The 26370-nt window shown below is 38.2% G+C and overlaps 2 protein-coding genes and 2 long non-coding RNA genes across 5 annotated transcripts; all 4 read right to left on the bottom strand.

The window, feature by feature from the left end:
• Window positions 1–16795: 16795 nt before the first annotated feature.
• Window positions 16796–19036, bottom strand: LOC114278860 (protein XRI1). Of its 2 annotated transcripts, XM_082902721.1 has the most exons (5): window positions 18871–19030; window positions 18348–18411; window positions 18153–18255; window positions 17572–17744; window positions 16796–16942 (listed from the first exon to the last, which is right to left on the bottom strand). In XM_082902721.1, exons 1-4 carry the CDS (start codon window positions 19003–19005, stop codon window positions 17702–17704), a joined length of 345 nt encoding a protein of 114 aa, XP_082758847.1. In that variant the 5' UTR covers window positions 19006–19030; the 3' UTR covers window positions 16796–16942; window positions 17572–17701. The 2 variants fall into 2 exon arrangements, with proteins under 2 accessions (XP_082758847.1, XP_082758846.1); XM_082902720.1 differs by lacking the exons at window positions 16796–16942; window positions 18153–18255 and adding an exon at window positions 16949–17230 and having other exon boundaries at window positions 17572–17665; window positions 18871–19036.
• Window positions 19037–19078: 42 nt separating this feature from the next.
• Window positions 19079–20819, bottom strand: LOC145806268 (glutamate dehydrogenase B-like). Its single transcript, XM_082902722.1, has 5 exons — window positions 20700–20819; window positions 20328–20549; window positions 20109–20183; window positions 19653–19769; window positions 19079–19376 (listed from the first exon to the last, which is right to left on the bottom strand). Exons 1-5 carry the CDS (start codon window positions 20817–20819, stop codon window positions 19113–19115), a joined length of 798 nt encoding a protein of 265 aa, XP_082758848.1. The 3' UTR covers window positions 19079–19112.
• Window positions 20820–20935: 116 nt separating this feature from the next.
• Window positions 20936–22299, bottom strand: LOC145805878 (uncharacterized). Its single transcript, XR_014348066.1, has 3 exons — window positions 22243–22299; window positions 22046–22129; window positions 20936–21932 (listed from the first exon to the last, which is right to left on the bottom strand). It is a non-coding gene; the product is annotated as an uncharacterized LOC145805878 (long non-coding RNA).
• A 373-nt stretch (window positions 22300–22672) lies between these two features.
• LOC114277391 (uncharacterized) lies at window positions 22673–24737 on the bottom strand. The gene is made up of 3 exons (XR_014348065.1): window positions 23915–24737; window positions 23363–23483; window positions 22673–23133 (listed from the first exon to the last, which is right to left on the bottom strand). It is a non-coding gene; the product is annotated as an uncharacterized LOC114277391 (long non-coding RNA).
• Window positions 24738–26370: the final 1633 nt, after the last annotated feature.

Here is a 26370-nt window from a genome sequence, read left to right as displayed (position 1 = left end):
ATTGTACAAAAAGACATTCACTGGACCATTCTTGAAGTGTGTCCATTCTAGCAAGGTCGAGGCATTCTTGTTTGAAATTCACGAAGGCTATTGTGGAAGCCACCAACGGGGGAAGATCGCTAGCCTACCAAGCTATTTCACAAGGGTATTGATGGCCATACATGCAAGCAGACGCAGAGAAGTATGTCAAAAAATGCAAGAAATATCAAAAGTTCACACATTAAATCCATCAGCCAGCAAGAGAGCTCCTACCTTCGACCAGCCCTTGGCCTTTTGCAATATGAGGCTTACACATAGTGGGACCACTACCAACCACGCTGGGCAATAAAAAGTTCTTTGTTGCGGCAACAAACTACCTCACCAAGTGGATGTGGGTGGAGGCAGAGGCACTCGCCTCCATTAAAGAGAAAGACATAAAGAAATTTGTCTAGTAGAACATCATAGCTCGGTTTGGGATTCCTAAGGCCTTGATATCCGACAACGGCATTTAATTTGATGGACGAATCTTCAGGGATTTTTGTGAGGAGCACAAAATAGAATTCTACAAATCCACGCTGGCCTACCCCTAAGCCAACGACCAGGTAGAGGCCTATAACAAAGTAATCTTAGACGATCTGGAGAAGAGGCTGGAAAAGGAAAAAGCAAAACGGGCAGAAGAACTCCCCTACGTCTTATGGGCTTATCGAACTACACCTCAACGATCGACCGGCGAAACACCTTTTGCTTTGGCCCTATGGCATGGAGGTTATAATCCCCTTAGAAGTTGGCCTTCCCACTATTAGAAGTGAAAATTTTGATCCTGATATGAATGGAGAGGCCATAGCCTTGGTGCTAGATCTAGCTAACAAACGAAGAGAAAGGGCGTTGGTCCACATCGTCTCGTATCACAAGAATTGTCTAAAAAATACAACAAGACGGTGCATCAAAGGCAATTCAAGATCGAAGATTGGGTGCTGCGCAAAGTAATGGAAAACACTATTGTGCCTGGAGATGGCAAATTGGGACCTAACTGGGAGGGGCCGTACAAAGTGATTGGTCTGGCAGGAGAAAGTGAATACCAACTGGAAGACATGGATGGTCGAGCTATTCTAAGGCCATGGAATAGGGCCAATCTCAAAGTATATTTTTTTAGATCTTTTCAAAAACTCGTAATTTTTCTTTTTTGACATTCAATAAAACAAGTAGACTTTTTTTTTCCCAGAATAATTTCTTTCAGTACTAGTATTCTTCTGTTTGCAAACTAGTTTGTACTCATTGCCCTATTGAGGGGCAATATAGGTTCAAAGAATTATTGAACCAACGTAAAATTTTTGCACGCTTTAGCCGAGATAAGGATCTAGGCCAAAGACGGTTGGCAGGTTTGACCAACACATTTTTGCACTCTTTAGCCAAGATAAAGATCTAGGCTAAAGAAGGTTGGCAGATTTGACCAACACAACTTTTTGTACTCTTTGGCCGAGATAAGGATCTAGGCCAAAAACGGTTGACAGGTTTGACCAATACATATTTGCACTCTTTAGCCGAGATAAGGATCTAGGCTAAAGAAGGTTGGCAGGTTTGACCAACACAATTTTTTGTACTCTTTAGCCGAGATAAGGATCTAGGCCAAAGACAGTTGGCAGGTTTGACCAACACATTTTTGCACTTTTTAGTCGCGATAAGGATCTAGGCCAAAGAATGTTGGTAGGCTTGACCAACATAATTTTTTACACTCTTTGGCCGAGATAAGGATCTAGGCCAAAGACGGTTGGCAGGTTTGATCAACACATTTTTGCACTCTTTAGCTGAGATAAGGATCTAGGCTAAAGAAGGTTAGTAGGTTTGACCAACATAACTTTTTGCATTCTTTGGCCGAGATAAGAATCTAGGCCAAAGACGGTTAGCAGGTTTGACCAACAGATTTTTGCACTCTTTAGCTGAGATAAGGATCTAGGCTAAAGAAGGTTGACAGGTTTGACCAATACAACTTTTTGCACTCTTTGGCAGAGATAAGGATCTACGCTAGAGACGGTTAGCAGGTTTGACCAACACATTTTTACACTCTTTAGCTGAGATGAGGATCTAGGCTACAGAAGGTTGGCAGGTTTGACCAACACATTTTACACTCTTTGGCCGAGATAAGAATCTAGGTTAAAGACGGTTGGCAGGTTTGACCAACACAATTTTTTTGCACTTTTTGGCTGAGATAAGGATCTAGGCCAAAGACGGTTGGCAGGTTTGACCAACATATTTTTGCACTCTTTAGCTGAGATAAGGATCTAGACTAAAGTAGGTTAGCAGGTTTGACCAACACAACTTTTTGCACTCTTTGGACGAGATAAGGATCTAGGCCAAAGACGGTTGGCAGGTTTTAATCTCTTTAGTCGAGATAAGTATCTCGGCCACAAAAGGCTGGCAGGTTTGACCAAACACAGCTTTTGGCAGTCTTTGGCCAAGATAGGCATCTCGGTCAAAAAATGTTGGCAGGTTAAGGCATGGCGGAGGTGGTTAGTTCGGCCAAGCATACTTTCAAAAATGTATGGAATATTCTAAGAGAAACGTAATGACTATGCTAAAAGATCGAAATTTTTCATTCATCAGAAGCTATTTACAAAAGGTGGGGATTATAGTCCGATTACAAAAGGAAAACAGATAAAAGCAAAAAGCAAAACAACGGATAGGAGAATAGTAGCCCGGTTACGTAAAGAGATCCGTCAGCTCGGCATTAAGGTCACCGCATACCTTTCCAGCTTCACCATCTTTAGTCAAGTCAGTGATATCTTCTCTACCGGTTAAAGTGGGTTCGGTTTGACTAGGGACCTCTAGCCAAGTTGGCAAAGTCGTTGAACGGTCGAGGTCAGAGTTAGCAGGAGGAACGTCAACTGGGTTAGGGATCTCTTCTTCCTCCTCCCCCTCTTAAAATAACTTCTGTTGGATGGAGTTTGCATAGTTCATCATATAACTCTGTTTGTAGTTGGGAGGAAGGTTTAAAAAGACTTCGGAGTCATGCCCATAATCGAGTTTTTTAGCCGCAGCCTTCTATCTGCATTTGAAGAATATATCTTTGGCTGCTTTACACAGTTGGACGTAGGTTTCTTCACTCTCCTTGAAACCCCGATCCTCCGTACCCTCCATCTTTTTCTTCAACTCCTGGATCTCAGCGTCTTTCTTCTTTTCTATCTTAGCGAGTTCACGTAAGTAACAATCTTTTTTCTCGGCCAGGGCTTTCTGTTTATCTGCCTCGGCCACACTGACCATCTCGACTAGCCTTTTTTTTTTTTGTAGTTAGCTCGACTAGTGATACCTTGAGGGCCTTTAGCTCGGCCTTTTTGGAGCTCGTTTTAGTGATGGTCGTCTTGGTTATTCTTCGCAACTCAAGTACACGCTAGTGAGCAACTTGATTTTTTTGTACGGCTTGCACAACATACAAAGTGGTTAGCCAGGCCACACGGCTAAAATGGCAAAATTTAGTCAGGGAGTTTATATTTTACCAAAATAAGGGACTTGGTGGTAGACCAAATAGCTTTCAGCTCGGTCAGGTGTGCGTGCCGCTCCATGTCGACTGGCAGGCAGACACTCTTGGCTAAGTTGAAGGCCAAAAGGTGATACTTCTCAGCACTCACGGAATCTAACGTAGTCACAGCACGGCCTTTGAAGGTCATGGCTGGTGCCCACGTTGGAGGAGAGGAAGGACTAGCACTGCTGAAGCCTCGGCTCCCTTAGGGTAATGCGGTCTTAGCCAGATCGGTCTCCAATGGCTCAAGGTCTTTATCAACTAGGCGTTGTGGCACAACTAAGCTAGTGCGTGGCTTTTTGCTTGGTCGAGATGCAATAGTATGGTTGGATGAAAAAGCCACAACTGCATCGTGTGGTTGACCAGTCGGTGGTAGCTCGGGTTAGACCTCAGTATTGGAGGCAGAGGCCTGCTTGGTAATCAAGGCGCGAATGGCCCGTTTTTTGGCCATTTCTTGTTCTTTGGTGAGAGGAATGAGATTGATCTGGAGGAGATTAGGGCCCTGTTCGGGCAACGACTCAAGTAGAAAATCGGTGACTTTGCTTTTTCTTTTGCCACTACAGCGATAGGACGGTTCAACCCCTAATAGCTCGATCCAGTCACGGTGGCGGTACCATAGCGCGGCGCGTAGTGCGACTTGGTTGCGTAAGCATAATGAGTTTTCAAATGATTCAAATCTGCGAGAATTGCAAGTGTTAGTACAGCTGAATAGTAATACAGGTTTTGTCACACAGAAAGAGAAGCCGAGTTATTCTCACCAAGCACCCTCTTGTTCCAGTTTATGTTATAGCCCGATATTTGAGAATTTTGGTCTTCGAAATTGCCAGAAACCCACAAGAAATCGTCGTCATTTATGTCTTTATCCAATGTGCGCTTAACGATTTTTTCTTGGCCCTTCCTTATTCTGAGATAGTAAACCCAACCGTCATCATTTTGATCGATCGAATATTGGTGAAAGAGCTCGGCCAATCCAACGTTAGGGCCGAGGCGGCAGTTTAGTTCGGCTATTCTGTTTATTATTCTATATGTATTAGTGGATAATTGAGTAGGGCGTAGTCTGGTTTGCCTAAGAAACTCGCAAATAAAGGCCTGGACAGGGAATCGAAGCCCACCCTCTATGATGAATATAAGGGTGAAGGGGACGAAATCGAGCTTGCCCCATGGTGTAGTGTCCAGCACGGCAAGTGTAAATTGTACGTCATCAGAGATTTGGTAGTCCCTTTGGAACTCGACTAATGCACCGGGCAATCTCACCAGAAATTGATATTTGCCCATGGGTGCGACCTTAGTTTTTTTTATATATCTGCTCAGCTCCTTAGCCCGGTGCTGATGTGAATGGTGTGCCTGAAATAAACCAAGTCCAAGTCTGCAAAATGAAGAACAAAGAATGTGTTATAGCCATAGGATGACCAAGCTAAGGCAACAGTGTATTAACTCATATTTTGTTCGACCAGGCGAGTGTGTGCCACATGTAGCTCGACTAAAGTGTGGTCCAGGTTTTAGCTTGGTTGTGTGAAGGGCATGGTTTCTAACTTCGGTTGTATGCACGTGGGGTGTACCCCAGTCCAAGCCAAGGGCACGGGTGCTAGTTCGGTTTTAAAGGAAATCCCTAGTACGGTCAGACTCGTGTATACAGGTTACCAACAGTTGTTTGGTTTGGTGTGTTTATGGTTTTAGATCAAAATTGCAGGGGTTCACCGGTTTATATCCTAACTAATTGGAGCGCATATAACTTTAAATTTTTTCAGAATCATGTTTTAGTAGTTTTAAATCCTACTTTAGGGCACACACAGTGATGTGATGGAATGGAAGCATTGACGAAATGTTGAAAAACAACAAGCAAATATCAATAAAAACGTTGTATAGTATTTTGGAACTTACCAGTTTGTAGGAAAAATCTGATTTCGTGCAGCAAGTGTGCTTCATCGTATGATTACAAGCTCACATGGACAAGTTTTAGCTTTCACTAATGGCAGCAATAGACGGATCGCAACAGTGAATAGGAGCTGGGGTTGGAATTTAGAGAATGAACGATGGAAGTGGCTTTTCGAGTGCATTTGTATTATATGCACAAAGTCGAAAAGGCAGGCCTTTTTGAATTTCTGGGGCAGTGTGTGACGGTTGTCACAAAGGGCAGGAGCAATCGCTGCATGCCACATGTCCTAGTCAGAACGCGACGTCAGAAACGTGGAAAGACGAGTTGTACGACCAGAGAAGATTCTAGTAACCAAGCTGGCCCTAGCTCGGTTGGGATTACTATTTTAGTATGACCGGAGGACAATAATCCCAATCATGTTTGGCAGATGGAATTAAGGGGCATTTGAGAGGATAATTTATATGTAAATTGGGCCGAGCTAAGTCTATCCGGTAAAATTGGACTAAGCTAGGGAGTCTCCTTTGCACGTTGGGCCGCGTTGTGGGCCAAAGCAATAGCTTGAATGGCTCGGTCTTGAGCCGTGCGGACTTTAAGCTAGGGCCTGCACCGGGTTGTCTAGACGTAGTCCAATGACGGACCGAAGTTTAAATGTGCAAAGAGCCGAGCTGTGTCTAGCTCGGTAAAATACCATATTGGTTCTGGTTGTTGCAGGACATGGCTAGGATAGTTCGGTTCACCGCACTACCAGCCGAGGTAATGGGTTTGAACCATCTCACTTGGATGGCAGTGGGTAGGGTGTTATCAGGGTAGGCATTATCCTTGGGAGTGTGATTCCTAGGTGGACTCTGTTAGGAAGAGTTAGAGTTCTACTAGGATGGGGCTAGGCAGAATCTATAAAAGCTCATGTTCGAACCTTTGCACAGGTATTGCAATTCTTACTTTTAAATACGCAAAGCTTATTGTCTATTGTCTAATTGCTGACTTAGGCATCGGAGGGGTTTCTGGCACACACCCGCTGGCTAGCTCACGATGGTGTTTTCAGGTAGCAAAGCGACAACGTTTGAAGGAGTGCAAACTTGATCAACAGGATTATACGAGAAGATTATTCTATACTTGTACAACTGGGAAGCTTTGTTGTTAACATTTGTTATATGGTAGCTTGTTTCCATTTCCATAGTCAAGCTTTTTACATGTTATCATTTATTATTTTTCTTGAATAAGATTTTATCTTTTGCCAATCCAAATTATAAAGAGAAAAAAAAATACATAATACAAAACAAAACAAAACAAAACAAATGCAATAATGTTTAAGGAAAGCTCCAAATTTGCTATTTTGATACAGTGGTAGCTCTAAGACTGTTCATAGCTAAGCTCATTCTTCTTCTTCTTTTTTTTTATTTTTTATTTTTATCTCCCTCTTGTAGACCCGCCCGAACTTCCTCCGCGCGCCCTCCCTTTTGGAGAGGGCGCGAATTAGGTCCCAGCTACTACAGTTCGGACTCCTGTCACGGTTCTAAATCTAATCTCACAAAGTGCAATGTATGACTGATAAATCACCAAAGAGTCCAATCCGGCAAATCATTTTGGAAAATCAGATTTTGAATCAAAAATGCCAAACTGGACTGCTTTGCCAGATTACAGAGTCGCCACCTAAATATTTTATTTTTGAAAAATTTAGGAAACCCTGACTCATGCCAAAGGCCACGTGTTCGTCATCACTAAAGTTGCCTTGGCTCGGGAACTTGGGTACGAGGGGGGAAGGTCCTGAAATGAGCACCCCCGCTCGCCCGATCAAAGGATCGGCCTCTACTAAGTATGATACGTCGTTTTATAAACCATGTGTTCTTATTTCGGTTATTTAGCTAACTTACTATGTGATGCGCACAGCATACAAGTATAGACTAGATCACGAGAATTGGAACAAAATAACTCATGTTTGTTTTCGAAAATGGTTTGAAAGTGCTACTCGCAAGTAGGCTAAAGCGCGGATTTGCCACCCTCAAGTGGGCTTGAAAACATGATTTTGCCACTTTGTCAAGTGGGCTTAAAACTCACAATCATCGAGTTGTTCCAATACAGGCAATCAAGCCTTCACCCACAGGCATTCATGCAGTTAATCAAGTAAGCAAATAGCCTCATGGCAAGCATGCTGTCATGGCAACACCCACAGTCATGCAAGCATGCTAAAGCGTAAACACTTACAGTGTACTCGAAGCCAAAACAGAGAACTAGTTAGAAAACCATGCATGATCCTAACTATGCTAGGTGCCTAATGCAACACATGCAAAATGCAACTAAATAGGCTCGGCTACCTAAGATGGTATATGAATGCGACAATTTGATACAAATATTCAAATAGGTATTGAAATACGATGCAGTTTGAATGATGTGCCGAGCCCGGTGCATGCAATACAAATGAATGATGCACGCATGCAAAGCATAAGGTATGCTAATCGAGATATGCCCTAAACTAACCATCAAAAGCTGATAAGTAAAATGGAGAAAAAAGTGGAGTAGGAAGGCATGCACACACACACACCCTTATTACAACATTGTGCCCTCTCGAAGGAGGGTCCGAATAAAAGCTTAAGCTAATCTAAGCTAAGCTAACCAACTAATCTAATTAAACTAATTAGACTAATTATTACAAAACAATCGAATAACTGGCAAACTATTTACTAATTATTACAACACTTTAATTAATTAACAAATTAATTAAATTACATATCAAGCTAACTAACAAGTAAAGCTCTAAACTTCTACTGCCTCAGCTCTGTTTGAAGAACTTGAACATGCATGCCTCGGTTCCCGTCTCGAAAAGTTCTCCGGTTTGCTCTTTAGAGGCTCTGTTTACAGAGTGTCTTCAAGAACTTTCTACTGAACCTTACCAAAATAGTGCTGGGGAGTGCACCAGTGGCCTGCCGGCCATGAATGGTGGCTGTCGGCCATCTGCTGGCCAAGAGTGTGCCTCTGCCGACCAAGGATGTAAGCGTGCCGACCAACAATGAAAAGGTGTCGGCCACTGGTGTGTTGTGACACCAAACTGTAACAGAGCACAAAACAGAGGAAAATGAAGGTTCTCCCAAGGACATGTTTGTGCTATGCCACTCCTTATCATGTCAAAACATCAAGGGAGAGACACCATTAGATCCAAAACCATCAATCAAGCATTTCAATACATGATGGCCAAGGATCCAACTTGTACAAATTCGATAAATGCACAACAAACAAGACTCTAAGACCACTACCTTATCATGGATTATCAAAGGCAATGGAGACAAAGGGAATTGGCTCATTTTCATCACTTTGAGTATGAAGTGGGCCAATCCACCTTGTGTTCAATATAACGTCCGATTGAACACAATGCAATGCACACAAAACATGTTTATCTTGGCATGTTTTACTTGGCATGTTTTACTTGGCTCAATTCTTGTTTAAACATTTTAACTTACCAAGCCATTCATTAACCAATTTGTCCAATTGTGAAAGTCCTCTAATGAGAGAAAGGTCAATCAAAAGATGACTTAAGACATGGGAGAGACCTTGCCTTTGACTAGGAGGAACCCTCAAAAGAGGGTTAAAGCCTTTTAAGCATAAGCCTTAATCCCATAGCTTAAGCACAACTTAAGACTAACCAACCCTCAAAACAAACCAAAAGTGGAAAAATGAGGGAGGTGGCAGATTTTTAGTGCTGAAATGGCATGCTAAAGACATCAAACCATGCAAGCAAAGCATGCAAGACATGTTCAAAAGCCATAATCATCAAGACTAGTGAGGAGCATTACACTAGAGGCATGCAATACAATGCTCAAATGACCAAACCAGCTCAAAACAGAGCTGCATCATGCCAAAACAGTGGCCAAAATGTGCTGAGATGGTGTCATGAAAAACAAGAAAAGCATGCTCACTCATTAGCTCACAAACAAGGCATAAAGCACAACTCTCAAACACAATGAAAGAATGAAATATGTGAGAGTGTGACAATGATGTATGCTCTGAAATCACATATAAAATGATGCCATATCATGTAAACAACTCAAACAAAGCATGCTAAGGATCTTGAAACACAAAGCTAGTCAAGGTCAACTATACTATAGCTATACAAAGCAAGTCTCAAGGGACCAAGACCACTCAAAACAGAGCTTAAGCATGTCAAAGCAAGGCCAAATACATGCTGGAATGGACCCAACACATGCTAGAATGATAGGCTAAAACATCAAGCACACTAGGCTAGTGAACAAGATTGCACTACAAGTGTAAGAAGCAAGCAAGAGTTGACCAATCCAGCCCAAAATAGAGTTATAGCATGCCAAAAAAGTCACAAAAACATGCTGAGAACAAGCCATGAGATGGTAGAAAAACATGCTCAACTACTAGGCCAATAACACATGCAAACAAGATGTGAAAAGGAGGGACCACCCCCCTTCCTATTTTGGTCCTCAAAACCAACTTTCTACCACTGAAAAACCTCTAAGTTTCAGTGGTAGAAAGGCCAAAAAAGAATTGTTTTAAAAGCTTTAAAGGATGGCACAAAGCTTATCAAATAAAGCTACAAGGAGGGTGGATCACCCCTAACTCTAAAAGAGCCTCAAACAACCATTTTTAACACTTAAAAAATAGGTTTTTGCAGTTGATAACTAAGCCAAAACAACATGCAAAGGTGGCCCAAACTAGTATACAAGAACAAGCTTAAAAGGGGTAAATGCTTACCCTTGAAGCACAGTAGCCAAACAAGCAACTTTTGAGCCAAAAACTAGCTTTTTGAGCTCCAAACAAGCCTTCAAGAATCTCAGCTCCAAGGTAGTGGTGTTTGACTAGGTGTCTTAGTGCAAATATGTGAAGAAAATATACTTTCAAGCACAATAAAGCACAATAGAGAGAGAGAGAGAGAGAATTCTAGAGAGAGAGGGAAATTTTAGCTTTGAAATTTTGTAACCCCTTGCATGCATATAGATGAGTTCTATATATAGGAGATACAAAGAAGCCTTGAAGAGATCCAGCCATCTACGTGGGTGCAGATGAGCTTACCTGTGCAAACAGTTATCAAAATATCTGCAAAAATATCTACTAAAGCAATAGTGGCCGGCCGGCCATCAGTGGTGGCCGGCAATGCCTCATTGGTGGCCGACAGGGCCTATTGATGGCCGGCATACCCAAATGCATGGTCGGCAGGCTATCAGGGGCATCAGCCTGCAAAGACCAACACATAGTCCAAATATGAGACAAAATGGAAATAGGGTTTGAAAAGAGCAAACCTGGTGCGTTCTGTTGTGGAATTCGAGTGCTCGATGAGCAATCAAACTTGTCACTGGATGTGCCTACAAGAACATCCAAGTCTTGAGGACGGTCAAAAATGGGGTGTCTACACCTCTTTTAGGCATGCAAATTTGGATAATGCTTTTATCTAGTTGCATTATTTTTACAGGTTGTGCGGGTTAAGGTGCTGACTAGTTTGATATCAGCTATCAATAATGAAATCCTGTTTTCATGTGAGAGTAGCAATTACAGTTGCAGATTTGGAGAAGACAAGCTAAGGGAGGCTGGATTTTGCTTTTGAGATGAAGGAATGCTTTTTTTGTCATCTTTTTTTGCAGAATGGTGTACATTTTTTGTTTGTACTCTCAATGAAGTAACTATTTTTGTTTGTGAGATGAAGGTTGCATTTTTTTTGTATATTTTATAATGAAATTATTTTGCCTTCTTATATTGTAATGAAACAACTATGAGATTGTAATGAATGCTTCATATTGTAATAAATATTGTGCTTAGTGGCTAAAATGGGTTTGTTGTGTGTTGTGGTTTTTAATAAATGAAATGTGCTATGGTGTTTGTGATTTTATTGTTCATTGTTCACAAAAAAAATGTCGAAATGGTATCAAAATATTGTCAGAATAGATCAAATAACATAGATCAAACAAAATAAAACAACACAAAACACAATAAACTTCAAATAGAGATCAAACATCACTTAAGTTTAAATAGTAGTAATGTCTTGGCAGAGATGGGTCTGTTTTTCTTGGACTAAGTTCACTGCTATATATATATATATATTTTTTTTTTCCCTGTGGGGTGATATTAAATCTTCTCCAAATCCCCTGCTCTTCTTTCTGGATTTTTCCTTGGGGCTGCACTGATGCATCTTCGTCAACTTGTGTTTTCTTTTGTTTTGCGGTATTTCCTTCTCTTTCTATTAATATATTTCTTCTTTGTCGATAAAAAATAAATTAAATATTAGTTACAATTTGTAATCCAAGTTCAAAAATACAACTGTGGATATAAATGCTCTTCGTTTATACCATCTTTGTGTAATGTTGGAGTTATTAATGAACTATGCTATGGTGGTGGTTATGGTTTGATAATTTTTTGTTCACATGTTGCCAAAATGGTACTGAAATGCTGTTGAAATGGTTAAACATATATCAAACAAAACAAAACTAACAATCCTCATTAACTTCAAATAGAGATTCAACAGTATCACTTGAGTTTAAATAGTAGTCACAATGTGTAATAAAATTAAAAAAATACAAATGTGATGTCAATGCTCTTCACTTCTGTCATCTTTGTGCAATGTTGGAGTTTTAGCTTGTGCCATATCATTCATTGTCAACATTCCAGTGAAATTGTTGGGATGCATAACTCCTCTCATCTCTAAGTCTGCCCTCCTAGATGGAGATGGATGATGATGACCCTAATAATAAATAAAATAAAATAAAAATTGTTACTCTTATTAAAGAATACACTAAACTCAGCTATGATTTACTAATAGAATTAAATTAGTGCATACCTCGAACAAAAAATGAGCACTAATAGCCTTCATAGTTTAAATAAAACAGGAGGCAACAATGAATGATTTATCAAAATCTATAGGCAAGAGAGAGGCCAAGGAAAAAGTCTTTGTTCGATTATTCTCTTGGGTTTAGTTCATCATTGATTTAGTCGATTATCAGAGATGTGAAAGAGACCTAGTCAAACCCACAAAGAAAGAGAACTTGTAAAGAGAGAGATGAACGAATACTTTAGTTCACCAAAACGACGTGAGAGAGAGGAAGTAGAAGATACCGCTATTTTTGTACGACTCTGCAGATTCTTATTTCCTTTTTTCCTTTTTTTTTATAATTCTTTTTCTATAATGATTTGTTTATGACAGTGGGCCCAGGAAAGTGATATGTCATGCCATGTAAGCTTTCTGTAGAGTTGTTAGTAGAATGGTAAGTAACCGTAGCATTATTGAAATATTATTACTGACCATTTCTACAGATTCAACTTTAGAGTAAGGGTAATTTGGTATTTTTGTACTCGTGATCTATCGTCTTAATTTCTATTAGCAGAAATGATATTTTGTAATTGTCCTATCATAGTCAAAACCACAAAATCCATGACTGTAACTCTAATTATTTTATAGTGGCATTTTTGAAACGCCACTAAATGATTTTTTGTAATTGTCCTATCATAGTCAAAGCCACAAAATCCATGACTGCAACTCTAATTATTCTATAGCGGTGTTTTTGAAACACCACTAATACTCAGTTTTCCTACAGTGGAAATGATAAGAAAAATATCAATAAAATGAAAGTAGCCAATAGTATAATTACAAATTTATTTTTTAGATTTAAAAGTTTTAAAAAATTAAAAAAAAAAATAGTTTAGAACTTTAAGCTTCAAAGGGACAATAATGTTTTTACTTGTTTAAGATGATCAAAATAAGCACACTTATTAAATTTTTATAAAAAGATATACAAAAATATAGAGAAATGATATGACCAAAAAAAGATAAAATGATAAATAAATACACTTTTAAATAAATGTATAAAAAATGTTTAATCCACACGCAAAATGTTTAATTTATATGAACAAACAATACACCAACTATAGACCCTCTTTTTTGCTATGAATGACAAGTCACCAATATAATCCAATGTGGGGTAAAATTAGGGAATGGTGTGATGGTGATTGAGTTACGGACTTGGGGTCACTGCTGTGGCAAATGTATAGTAGTGACTGTTGTGTTTTATTTTGTGATATATTATGGGTTTATTTTTATGATCTGAACTGTTCATTTTGTAGGATTTATTGAGTACTTCAAGCCTACCAAAAATCATATTAATCGGATATCAACAACTATATGATCGAATTGCATATTTTTATACTATTTTTCAAAAGAAAAACTTCTTGTTTGTTTTTTTGGTTATCAATCATATAGTTATTGGTATCCGATTACTATGATTTTTGGTAGGCTTAAAGTACTCAACAAACCCTACAAAATGAACAGTTCAGATCATAAAAATAATCGCATAATGTATCACAAAATGAAGCACAACAGTCACTGTTGTGCCTTTGCCACAGCAGTGACTCCAATTCCTTGAGTTACTTGGGACGATGGTGACGTGTATGGGTGGCAAATGGGTGGGTTTGGGCCAAGTATATACAACTTGTGGATGAGAACAACCAGCCCAAACCAGCCCATTTAACTATGGGTTAGGAACCTCAGGGGAAAACAGTGTAATTTACCCAATCTTTCACTGTTCAACAACTAAAATTATGAGTCCATAATGAATAAAAGCTAACCTAAGCGGTCCATCCCATACACAGGCAAACTCTGCAGACAAATGTTTTCTAACAAACCCAAATAATGAGTTCAATCACTTGCAAAAATCATTTTTTCCTATCACCAGTCTATTGGTCAACTTTAACTCTTCTCATTACTATGACATAAATTGTTTTGGGAAGTTATTTATAAGTTAGTTTTTTCATTTATTATGAAAAAATACGTAAAAAAATTGAAAGGTGATATAATTCAAATAAGTCAAATAATCAATAAACTGGCTTATAAGCTAGTTCTCAAATGAGGCCAAAGTTAATACTCTCTCCCTTTCATATTATTTATCCATCTTTCCTTTTTTTGATGTCTCAAAATATTTGTCCATTTTGAAAAGTCAAAACATAAAACTCTAGAGAATCCCAAAGCTACCCTTTAAAAATAATTATAAACATATTTATGAAGTATTTTGGATGATCTAAATAAGTATGTTTTTTGACTTTTTACGAGAAAAAAAAAATATGAAATATAGATTGGGTTTGAAAAGATATGGTAGAGAGGTGATATAACCAAAATAAGATGATTGTAACATAAATAGGATAATGTGCTAAAATAATACATGTCAAACACCCCCTTAATAATGAGAATAAAATGGGCAATATGACAAATTAATATATTTTTATTTGATTTCAAAACAATCATTACATTTCCTGCTAAAAGGTTAGAATCTCCAAAATACAGGGAGTAAAATACAAGACAAACTATATGATTGAAGGTATTTCATATATATATATATATTGTACTTTTTTTCTGAAGATTCTTGAAGAGCATTTATTTCAACCACATTCTTGGCCATGCGGATCAGGGGCCCAGCGAACGTATGAAACACTTCGCCTGGGAAGTACGGTTGCAAGACAAAAATCAAAATAATTGACGAGGGCCTACGAGTAGTTTGTCAAAAGTCCTACATCCTCGATCGCATTCGAAAAGGCGAACCGTGCAGCTACGGTTGTTTAACAATTTTCAATACCTACCTTAAGCAAATTAAGGTGAACACATTGGACCGAACCTTACTAGGTCAAGAGCTTTTGGCTCTTCACAAGAGAGCACCAGGTCGTAACACTGGAAGGTTGTTGTAATTAATAATAATAATAAAAAGACTATTCGAACTCAAAAAAAATTATCTTGTAACGTTGCAGCCCTAAAGGCAAGTGTGCACGCTAAGAGAGACGAGAACACAGGTAACGCCAGTTGGCGAAGTGGCGTTAAGCATCCTTAGCAGCATGAAAAGAACCTGAACATGCCTTTAAATGAGCTCCATCAGAAAGGATCCTGTTGGCAGCAGATGGAGACATTTATTTGGCCTCTTATTCTTAGGCGGACCAACCTACTGTTGCTACTTGTGCTTCCGCAAAAGACCCAAAGAGTTAGGCCTCCCACCTTCAACATTGAGAACCCTTCCTTGTTATCTCTGAGCGCTAAGCCTTTTGGAGTCTGAAAATTCTTAAACCTCCTCTTATCTCATTTTCGGAGACTTTTGACCCATTTCATTCATTTCTAAATGCAACCACCCTCTTCTCCCAACCAATGCTTAGCCTTAAGATAAGAGAATGACAAAAAGACCTAAGTGATTAAACTGTCTCACCAGCAGGTACTGATGTTGTCTCACTCATCGTTGAGTCGTCAATCACTTTAAGACTTTCATTGCTGGAAAAATGACTTTTAGCGACGCCGCTATATGTATGAAAAACGCCGCTAATTCCTTTAGTGACGCTTATCACCAAACGTCGAGGACGCGGCCGTCGCTATAAGTTTATGACGCTTTAAAAACGTCGTAAAATTAGTAAAACGCCGCTAAATGCGATAAATAATGATAAAATGACGTCATCCTATATTTAGCGACGTTTTTAAAACGCCGTGATAGATTTTTTTATTTTAAAAAAAATGTCCGTTGGCACTGTAGTGGCGTTTTGAAAAAACGCCGTTATAGCTCTTTTTTTTAAAAAAAAATTATTCTGAATCTGTTATATTTAACTAAAAAACATACCTGTAATAAAGCTGAAAAATAACAAAAACATATTCTGTGTTACACATATTATAGTGGTTGAATTAAGCAAAAATTTAATTTATATTTTTTCATATTCTTTTTTGCTTTTATATTTTTAAAGTCATAAGCAGTGATCATTGATTCAATGATAAAATCTTAGTCTAATAATCTTTGAGATTATGAGTTTAAGTCTCGAAACAATCATTTTGTATACTATGCACAGGGTATTTCTGTCAAAAGAAATAATAGTTCTTTGGAAAGATAAAAATCAGCTTTGATTTCTTTTCCCAATTATCATTTTAAATGTATAAAAACTGTCAACAAGCATATGGAGAAATTGAGAACATCAATAATTTTAGAACACACTATTCATCTGATAAGTATAAACAATTTGAATGTTGTAAACACCACAAGTTTGACGACATGCTGGTATAAACTTCTAGATAGCATCTTTTCATTTTTCTCAACGGCCCCATTTGGTGCTTCGAAATGTAGGGGGAAGGGAAAAGGAAAAATTTGATATTAGTGATGTTGTTTATACAACACTTCAACAAACACAATCTCATTAGTGTTTTCATCCATCTTAACTTCCTTAAGTATTTAAAAGTAATAACTATAGACCCATTAGTCAATAATTTCCACACAGAGTATTCATATTTACTGTGGCATGCTTTATCAATGATTATTAATACTGTCAACATGTTTTGGTGTGCTCATTTACTTCGGCTCCGGTACTAGTAAAGGCCTAATTTGTGGAATTTAATTCAAAACTTTAACAATGGTCCAGGTCAAATTATGACACAAAGCCATATCACTTTTGCCTATAAAGGGATCACAATCTCACCATTTTCATTTAGCTTCAGCAGCAGTTGTTCCCACGTTGGGAGAGCACACATTCCAGCATAAACTGCTGTCCTGACTGCCCATGTATGGTATGGTGCACAAACTTGTGCATAAGCTGCTGAGGCTGCTTCTTTTAAAGAGCAATACCTAACAGAAACACAAAAAATAAATCAAATAAATGAGATTTTGTTGCCAAGGAGAAACAAAAGCAAAGATTGCAATAAATCAGATAAATGATGACAGAGTCGGAAACCATCAACAAAATAATTCAAGAACTAGAGTTGATCTTTGAGTCTAGTAAGACCAAATGCTTCTTGAATATGAAGTTTCTTGGCATGCTTTGCATGTGTGTTTTTGTTCATTAATATGTTGTCTGTGTCCTTGCCTTTAGCTTGAGATGGGAATAGCAGGCAGATGCAAAACAGGAATAGAGCACTGAAATATTTAAACTCATTGAATTAATTAGATTGCACTGAAATATTTTTGTTCATTAATATGTTGTCTGATTCATCTAAAGCAGACTAAACATAAAGTGACAAAACACAAAGAAAGAAAAGAATGACAGCAAGAGAGTAGATAATCTGGTAACACACTACTCAATGTCCAAAACCAAAGATTCTTTATTACATCTAGTGGAGCAATAATATGCATCATCAAAGCACATATTATATCAACGAGCCTGAATAGGAGGACATAAATTTTTCCAAATAACAAGTGCCAGGAAACATTTTAGTAGATGTGAGAGAAGGAAGATACTATAAAAGAGAGGAACATACTCTGAAGACAAAAAATTTTCGAATATAGCTCTGATGAGGTCGAGACCCTGCCTAACTCTGCGTAGATTACATGAAAGGCTTCCTTGTGTTCTCACTGTGACATTTTTGACATCAACGTCAAGTACGTTATTTAAAGTGCCATACATATTTGACGCTTCCACAAGATCACGCACCTGGAAGTGTCAATCAAAGCATTAGATCCAACGAGCATTTTTAGATTGGAAATTAACCGGGAGAAGTAACAAACTTTGGATTGAAATACACAAGGAATCCATCTTTGCATTATATTTATGTAAATATGGCATTTCACCTTTAGAAGGCAAGATTTTATCATTGAATCAATGATCACTGCTTATGACTTTAAAAATATAAAAGCAAAAAAGAATATGAAAAAATATAAATTAAATTTTTGCTTAATTTACCTTACTACTTCATTTACAGATTTCTGTGTTCCACATATTATAATGGTTGAATCATAATTTATATACATAATAAACAAAAAAGAAACATAATTTTTTTTTTTCTAATAAAATAAGGGAGAAGATGAAGAAGACTGAATTGAAAAGTTAAGAGATATATACAGATCATCAGGGCTGCAATGCATCTCATCATTATTGAAGCAATCAGCTAGCCATCCCTCAGATGACTGATCCAGGCCCTCATGACCAGTTGCAGATGTTTCCTCTATTAAGCACATTATAACAAGCAAGACAAAAAAAAACATGTATGAATGTTAAGAACCTATTCATCTCAGAACAGAACTTTACAGGACAAACCTTCAAAACCAGACACCCAATGCGACATATCAGATAAAGCCTCTTCAAGCGAATCTTCTCTCTCCTAATCAAAGAACCAAAAAAGAGTGATCCAATGGTTTTGTGAAACTTGATTCAATCACACAAATTAATACTAAAACGTAATTTCAACTGAAACTTTGATTATAAATGCAAGTGTTTGAAACTTCCTTAATGAAGTGAGCAAGAACAAATTAATTAGGTGAAACCCAAATCTAAACTAGTTCAGAAGTTGCATTGACCAATAATGATCATTGACCAATAATGATCCCCTGACAAAATGTTGATATCATAAAATAATTTATCTTGATATGTGGTGGATGATAAATTTGTTTCCCTTCCAAAAGATAGAAGTCATATAATTGTCAATATACAACAGAACAGGTATCTCAACAATTATCTTTTGTGTGAAACCAAAATAAGACCACTATGTAGAATTTTTCCCCAAGAACAGCAAAAGATGTATCATGTAACATTTTCCACAAGGAAATAGGCTTGCACAAACCTTCGATTTTAAGAAGACAGATGATATCTCCTCATTGCAAAGAGGGGAACCCAAAATCTCATTGTCAAACTGCAGCATTCGACGTCTCTTTACTTGTGAAGACATCTCCGTGCATTGCTGTAATTCCTTGTCCATGTTTACTGCAATTCATTTTTTTCCAGATAAAAAAGTGTCCTTCAAATCGAAAATTTATGTAAAACCTCACAAACCATGCCCGTGACATTATTATGCTCATCAGATGTTTAAGGAAAAGACCTGTTGATCACACCCCCAAGGGCTGCTGGGAGGAGAATATCACAATCTTCGACCAATATTGATTTGGGGTCTATTGCATCCCCACCATTGAATCCTCTAACTCCACGATTTTCTGTGACGTGCTTTAGTAGGCTTGGAATGTCGAGTCCTTTGTTGTTCTTTACAGCTCCAGTTATGTCACTTACTGCAACAATCTTCCCACCCTTTTCACTGATGAGATCAGCAGCCCAGGAACCCACATTCCCAAATCCCTGAGATCAGAACCAATCATCACAACATAATTGATTGAAGAAAAAGGAGTATAAATGAGATATTTAGCTTTCTTTTGTCAACTGTCCTCCCTCAAATCCCTGGCACATTCTTGCTGTGCTTCTTCAACACTCATTCTGCAATTTTTTGGAATAATAACCTCATCTGTTATTTTATGTGAACCTACTTTTTAGTTATTATTCGCTATGCTATTTTGTTCCGTGTGGACAACTCCACAGTAATTTCAAATATTCTAGTAAGTCACATAAAAGGTTCACCTGTACAACAAATCGTTGTCCAGCAATGCTCTTCCCATACTCGTTGAGCAGGGCCTCTGTTGCAAATAAGACTCCCCTTCCAGTGGCGGCATCTCTACCAAGGGATCCACCAAGATCCTGATATAAAGAATTTGAGTCTGTCAAATTACAGAAATGAGGAAGTACTGTGAAAACATAACAAACTATAATGTTGTAACGATTCCCAAGTGCATGTAGAATGAAAACTTTTTTATTTATACATTGTATTCACAATATGTGTACTTCGAAAGTTTGGTTTCATCAAACAACCATTAATATAACATAGAGCAAAAGCATCAGCAACCATGAGAAGAAAAAATCAAAAAGTTAATGCCATTATGCAAAATACTGCATCAGTGTTACTAGGAGAATCAAAATATTTACAAGAAAAACCACAATTACGAGACCTGGTTTTGTGACCAGTCTATGTTTACTTACAACAGGTTTACCAGTCACTACAGCAGGTGAGTAGCCATGAAATTTTGCGTACTCATCTAATATCCATGCCATTGTCTGTTTAAACACACAACAATCAAAAATCAGTTCAGAATTTCAGCAAACATTAGAAAGTATATACATGGAAACTACTCAACAGCATTAGTTATTAACCTAAACAACCATTAAAATTCTGTGAACTAAAGTAGATCTTTTGTAAACCTGTGGATTTGTTCCCATATCAGGTGCTGGAACATCAGTGTGCACTCCAACAAGATCGTGTATCTTTTGGGTGAAAACTCTGGTGAGTCGTTCTAGCTCAGAGATGCTTAATTCCCCTGGATTGCATCCTATCCCTCCTTTGGCTCCACCGTATGGTATATTGGCTACTGCGGTCTTCCACGTCATTAGTTGTGCTAAAGCATTCACCTCATCTGGGTCAACCTACAGTTTCCAGGTAACTATTTCAACAGAAACCCAAAATAATCTTTAAAATCCAGAAAAAACATAATCATCACCTCTGGGTGGTATAATCTTAGAAACCCAATTTCTACCCTGTCAGCAAAGGTTTCAGTTAATAGGTCATGAACAAACCTCTGGGTGGTATCTGATTCCTCCCTTCATGGGGCCTCTGGCATTGTCATGCTGAACCCTGAACCCAACAAAAGAAGCCAAATTGCCATCATCTTTTGGCATGGTACACTCAACCTTCATTTTTCGTAAAAAAGCAGCGCAGTTAGCAGAGTAAAAACAAATAAGGTTTGAAGTAAACAAAATCGTGAAAGCTCATAAGAAACTAGAACTTATTTGGGAATAAAAAATGAATGCGGAAGAAATTTAAGGAATGCGCTAAATCCATGACATAAACTATAGTATTGCTGCATTATAGTAACATCCAACATAGTTTACAAGGGGTTACAAGAAATAGTGGGGCATTACATCTGGTCAGTATAAAAGATTAGAAGAAGGAATAGTTCTGATGGGTACCTCCACAAACATCTAATGCAGGTCAAAGGCATTTGCATAGTAATTGAGAGAGAGAGAGAGAGAGAGAGAGAGACTTATGAATTAAGAGGAATAGGATCACAATCTATGTTTAGACAAATTTTCAACTCTGTGATAAAAAATAATACAAGGAAATCAAACATAAAATTAATAATAAATAAATAAAAGACCCAGTAATCAGAATCCACAGCCTCGTACTAATTTTCCCCTTCTAACTGCTGTAGAGTAAAAGAAACCCAGAAGCCAAGGGATGAAATCAATTGAACCCATCTCACAAATACAGCATTTCAATCAAAAGAAATTGACGAATACACAAAAGAATAACCAACAACGGAATCAACATTTTAGGAACTAAACCCATAAAATCAACACAGATCACAACCAACGCATTTCCAGAACAATCTATACATGTGTGCACATGTGTATGGTGAGCACATGTGTATGGTGAGCGAAGAAAAATGCTACAAAGAGAATAGGGTTTTTAAGCAAAAATGACTGGACTAGTGTTTTGAATAATTTCTAGAATTACTGCAGTTTATAGAGGCAAGCTATTTTCAGGACATAATCATGCAAAAGTAAACATTTCTCCCATACCTTCGACATATCACAGACTGACTTGGAGCAGATAGGACATGCATACCCATTCAATAACCAAGTAAATTAATACATACAAAAAAAATATATATTTCTCAAAACCATTTACCCGAGAATTAATTCTTTAGACCCTCACCGATAATGTTCATGCATATCCTTTAAGCAGCTCTCGTGAATAGTATGCCCACAGGGCATGACGGTTACATCATTTCTCGACTCAAATAGATACTGCAGAAACCGCTTTTGATTAGCATGTGCTTGTGGACACGTACTAAAACATAAAACACTGAAATCATTATAGTATAGGAAGAACCAAAGCAAATATGGATAATGTCAAATACCTCAAAAGCAAACAGGGAAGTCATTATGCATTGCTCCTTCAACACAGGGATGGCTATTCTTCAAAAGAACCGAGTAGCAGCATCCTAAAAGGTATGTCCACAATATAATTAGCACAAACAATTAAAATATACTAACATAAACGTAATCAAAACACCTATATGACATATAAACAATACAGGAAAGAACAGAGACTTACGGCATTTATTGCAATGGAAGAAATTCTCCCACCCGCCAATTCTGTAACAAAAGCAAGAGAATAAAATATACTTGATTTCCAAACGACAAAATTCACATGTTAAATTCAGAAGTTTTTCATTTGTCAACTTCTCCAAAGACCGTGCAAGCTCCATTGCTAAATCAACAAATTAGCCACAATCAGTATCAATCACTTAAGATACAGAGGTTTCAATCAGTTTTTTTAAAATAAAGGGTTCATGAGTATGAGTACACAAATTGACATGCCATGAACAGCAAAACCACAAAACAAAGGCAATTTTACAAGCACTTGGCAAGTTTGGGAACATACTAAAATAGCTAAAAGGTCACTACCAAAAAGTCAACTTTTCTCTCTACTTCTTTGCACGTCTTTTAAAAAAAAATCTAAAAAATCAACTAAAATAGCTACTTCCCAAAACAGCAGGCTAAGATGTCATTGTTATCCTGGGTCTTTAATCCAAATAATAATACTTAGTTATGCTTCTGTTTTCATGAAATCGGGTTGGGTTTTCAGACCAAGCAATGTTCCATATATCTAGCCTTACCTGAGATAGGAGGGCGAGATTGGACCCGGGCCAAAACGATGGGCTGCAGGCCATACATCCTTAAAGAATCACTAGATGTAACACGGATCAATCACATGTGAGCTTGTCATAAACTTCTTCATACATTGCCTATAACCATCCAATTAACATTAACAATCACAAAGGATCTCAAGTTACTAACATATTACCTCTTCAAGCAATCAACTTTCAGACATCACACCTTTGCTTTCTGTTTAGTATCATTCACTGGTTGTTCCTACTATTTATGTTGGAGAATTCATCGATAGGGCTCAGCATTCCAAGGATCAGCTTTTCCTGTTTAATAGCTACGAAACACAGTCAAGTAGTCACATTTTCAGGGAAAACAAGATAATATATATATGGAATACTTAGCCAGGTAAATCCATTAACATTATGAATATAATTATTGATCACTCTCAATCCATTACATAATTTCTCATCTATGCATGTAATGTATGTTTACATGCCATCTCTTTTTCAAATGCATGTGTGTTGATATATGTGTTTGTACATGCAAAATTGTGGCAAGGATACATTCTTGGTCAGGGTTGTCAGTGAAATTTGAGTGCAGGGCATTCCCAACGCTCACCCGAACATTTTGTAATTGCATATATCGGTCTTTGAATGCAGAATCGTGCCCTCTGAAATCAAATTCCTAAACAACAGACTTCATAAATTATGCACACATTAATGTGGTATATCTAAAAAACAAAAATTATGCATAGGATTGTAAGATAACATAAGCAAAATGCCATTCCTCATGAAAATAATGTAATCATAAGAGCTTGGAGAAATGCATTAACACAAATACCTCCATCTCAATTCAAACTAATCATAAGAGCTTTGGCATAACTAGCAATTTTGCATCAAATTTACAGCCCTAATTTCAGAATTCACAAGACCAGAAGAATTTGTTATGAAGTAAATTCTTCAAGAAATCATTATTACATCAAAGACATATAAGCAAATCCCATGTCACTCATAAAAAACAAGAAGTAAAATGCTTGAGCTATGTTTGGATATTGGATATGTGAAGGGATTTGTAGGGAGAAGAAAAAGTGAAGAGATAAAGAGTGGTAATCTTACTGTCTTCATCATAAGTTGTGTCTCCTGAACATGTGATAATGTTTTGTGGAAAAATTGTAGTAACATTAGTTGAACAGTGGTAATCTTACTGTCTTCATCACCGATCTGAATCGCTGAGATCGATCTGAACCTCTGAATCACCAAGCTGAATCACCAATCTGAATCGCTGAGCTGACCTTCGATTTCGATTTCAAGATGTGAATCACTGAGACCGATCTGAATCGTTGATACCTGAATCACGATCTGAATCGAACTTCGATTTCGATTTCGAGATATGAATCACTGAGACCGATCTGAATCGCTGAGATCTGAATCACGATCTGAATCGAAATCGAAGTGATATGAACTCAGATCTAAATCAAAATCGAAGTGATATAAACTCATATTTGAATTGCAATATGAAATCGAAGTGATTTGAACTCAGAATTTTAAAATTTCGAGATATGAACTTCGATTTCGAGATCTGAATCCTGAGATGAACTTCGAAATCACTCTGATGAATCACTTCGATTTCGAGAGAGAACTTCAATTTCTGAGCATTCCATTGATAAGCAACTTCAATTTCTGAGGGTTTAGACAGCGGGGAGAGAGAGAGCTTATTTGTGAGTGCATCGATTCAATTTGGAGTTGAGATTCTCAGATTGGAAAAGGAAGCACGTGAGACAACATGCATTTGAAGGCGTAAAAAAACGCCTCCTATTCATAAAACGGCGCCGTTTCAATTAAAGAAAAACAAGACGTTTATAAAACGCCGTAAAATATTAAAAATAGTGACGTTTTAAAAAATGCCGTTAAAAAAACGCCACCTAAACCCTTATTTCCTGTAGTGTTTGCTAGTCAGCTTTCTTTTTATTGAATATAACGGTGGTGCTACATACACTAATTGGTGCATATAGCATTATTCTAAATATAATGGTAAGGGTTGAGGCTCTGAAGGCTTTCCAACTTTCTTCAATTAATGAATAGTGCAGATGGATTAATCACATGGTTTTGCAGCATCCTCTAACTCGTTGTCTGCTCTGTCTACTCAACCTTTCCAGTCGAGATCTAAATGGGAGGAGAATGCCAGTTCCGGGTAGCGAGTTTAGGTTCGAAAAGGAAAACGCAAAAGAAGTAAGATTCTAGCATCTGATGCCTTTGATAGGGAAAAGAGCGTCAGGATGTGATTCGCTAAGCTAGGGCAAATAAAATTGTTTGGCCCTACCAGATTAGGAATGCGAAGGCTTTTCCCGAACGGGCGGAGGATACTGGTCTTCTCTGTAAGAGACGGTCGGGAGAATGGTTATGATGTCCCTCGCATTCTTCTCAAGTTTCTACCTGGGCTAACGGGGCCTTACTTATTCAGAAGGAAGAGTGGAGCCTCGAGAAACACTGTTGAGAGGAAGATCCTTGGCCCCAAGCTTTTTTACTATATGTGGGTGCTGATTTCTGACCACACTGCCAAACAGGTACTCAGCTGGAGAGCACCGGCAGAATAGATTTCGCCCGAATAACCTACCACAGAAAGATAAGTCTCCGGCGGTGGTTCGTCCACTCGGGGCACTCCGATGATCAAGTCAGTACTTAGTTATCTCCCAAAGATAGTAAACAGTACTTAACTCACTAGCCAGAATACAAAAAATGTACCTTAAACCCACGAGAGTGCCTTATTTTTATAGCCAGCACTAACCTGATTCCTGTAGAAGCCTAGCTTCAATGGACTCTGGCTCAATGCTTATCTTGGACTCCCAGCCAAATAGAAATAAACTCCTTAAGAGCCTTATCTTTATCCAGACTGAGGTCTTCCCCCATTCTAGGACTCTTGTCCCTTATCTGTTCATCTCGGATTCCGATATCTCTGCAGATAACCTCGGCCTAGCCGAGATCACCTTGGCGCCATGACCAAGACACGTAGCACCTCGGCTGACACTTCAGTATCACCTTGGCCACGTGTTGTTATTCACAAAATATGCCCCCACAACTGGCCCCTAGGTTCTATTATCTCAGCATCTTGAGGTGATGGAACCTATACCGTTTGTCCATATAGCACATTGGCTAGGACCTACTCCATCCTTCATGACCGAGATCATCACACGTCGGCTTCACATGACCAAGACTTTGCAGTCTACTTCTTTAATGACCAAGAACCAAGAATCAAGTTCCTTAACCAAGATCGTTCCCTGAGCCGAGGTCCTTGCTCCATTAAATCAAGAACTCCAAGAATTCTATCTGCGCATAAGCTGTCATGCACTGTTTTCTCAACCGTTTGCACCACGCATCCCTCTCTCATTGATTCGTACCTAACACACGTCATCAGGTTGCGTCGCTTCTGCGCATGTCGCCTGACAGACACGTCATCCAAGACAAATCATTATGGTTTGCCACTTTTCGTGTTTGTAACAAAATATCTCACTCTCTCTCCGTCTCTTCACTTTTGAGAATTCAATTTTCAATCAAATTTTTCTCTCTCTAACGTT

Source organism: Camellia sinensis, chromosome 13, assembly GCF_055761805.1.
Source record: "Camellia sinensis isolate YWXY chromosome 13, ASM5576180v1, whole genome shotgun sequence".
Lineage (NCBI taxonomy): Eukaryota > Viridiplantae > Streptophyta > Magnoliopsida > Ericales > Theaceae > Camellia > Camellia sinensis.
The sequence above is the reverse complement of the archived record's forward strand: the minus strand, read 5'-3'. Positions and strand labels throughout refer to the sequence as shown.

Coding starts and splice junctions, on each gene's coding strand:
- LOC114278860 (XM_082902720.1), bottom strand. CDS start 19,005: ATGGACAAGGAATTACAGCAATGCACGGAGATGTCTTCACAAGTAAAG. Junction 17,666..18,347: donor TTGGGTGTCTGGTTTTGAAG/GTTTGTCCTGTA, acceptor AAAATGTCACAG/TGAGAACACAAGGAAGCCTT. Junction 17,231..17,571: donor GAAAATTTTTTGTCTTCAGA/GTATGTTCCTCT, acceptor TAAATATTTCAG/TGCTCTATTCCTGTTTTGCA.
- LOC145806268 (XM_082902722.1), bottom strand. CDS start 20,819: ATGAAGGTTGAGTGTACCATGCCAAAAGATGATGGCAATTTGGCTTCT. Junction 20,184..20,327: donor ATATGGGAACAAATCCACAG/GTTTACAAAAGA, acceptor GTGTTTAAACAG/ACAATGGCATGGATATTAGA. Junction 19,377..19,652: donor GACAACGATTTGTTGTACAG/GTGAACCTTTTA, acceptor TTCTGATCTCAG/GGATTTGGGAATGTGGGTTC.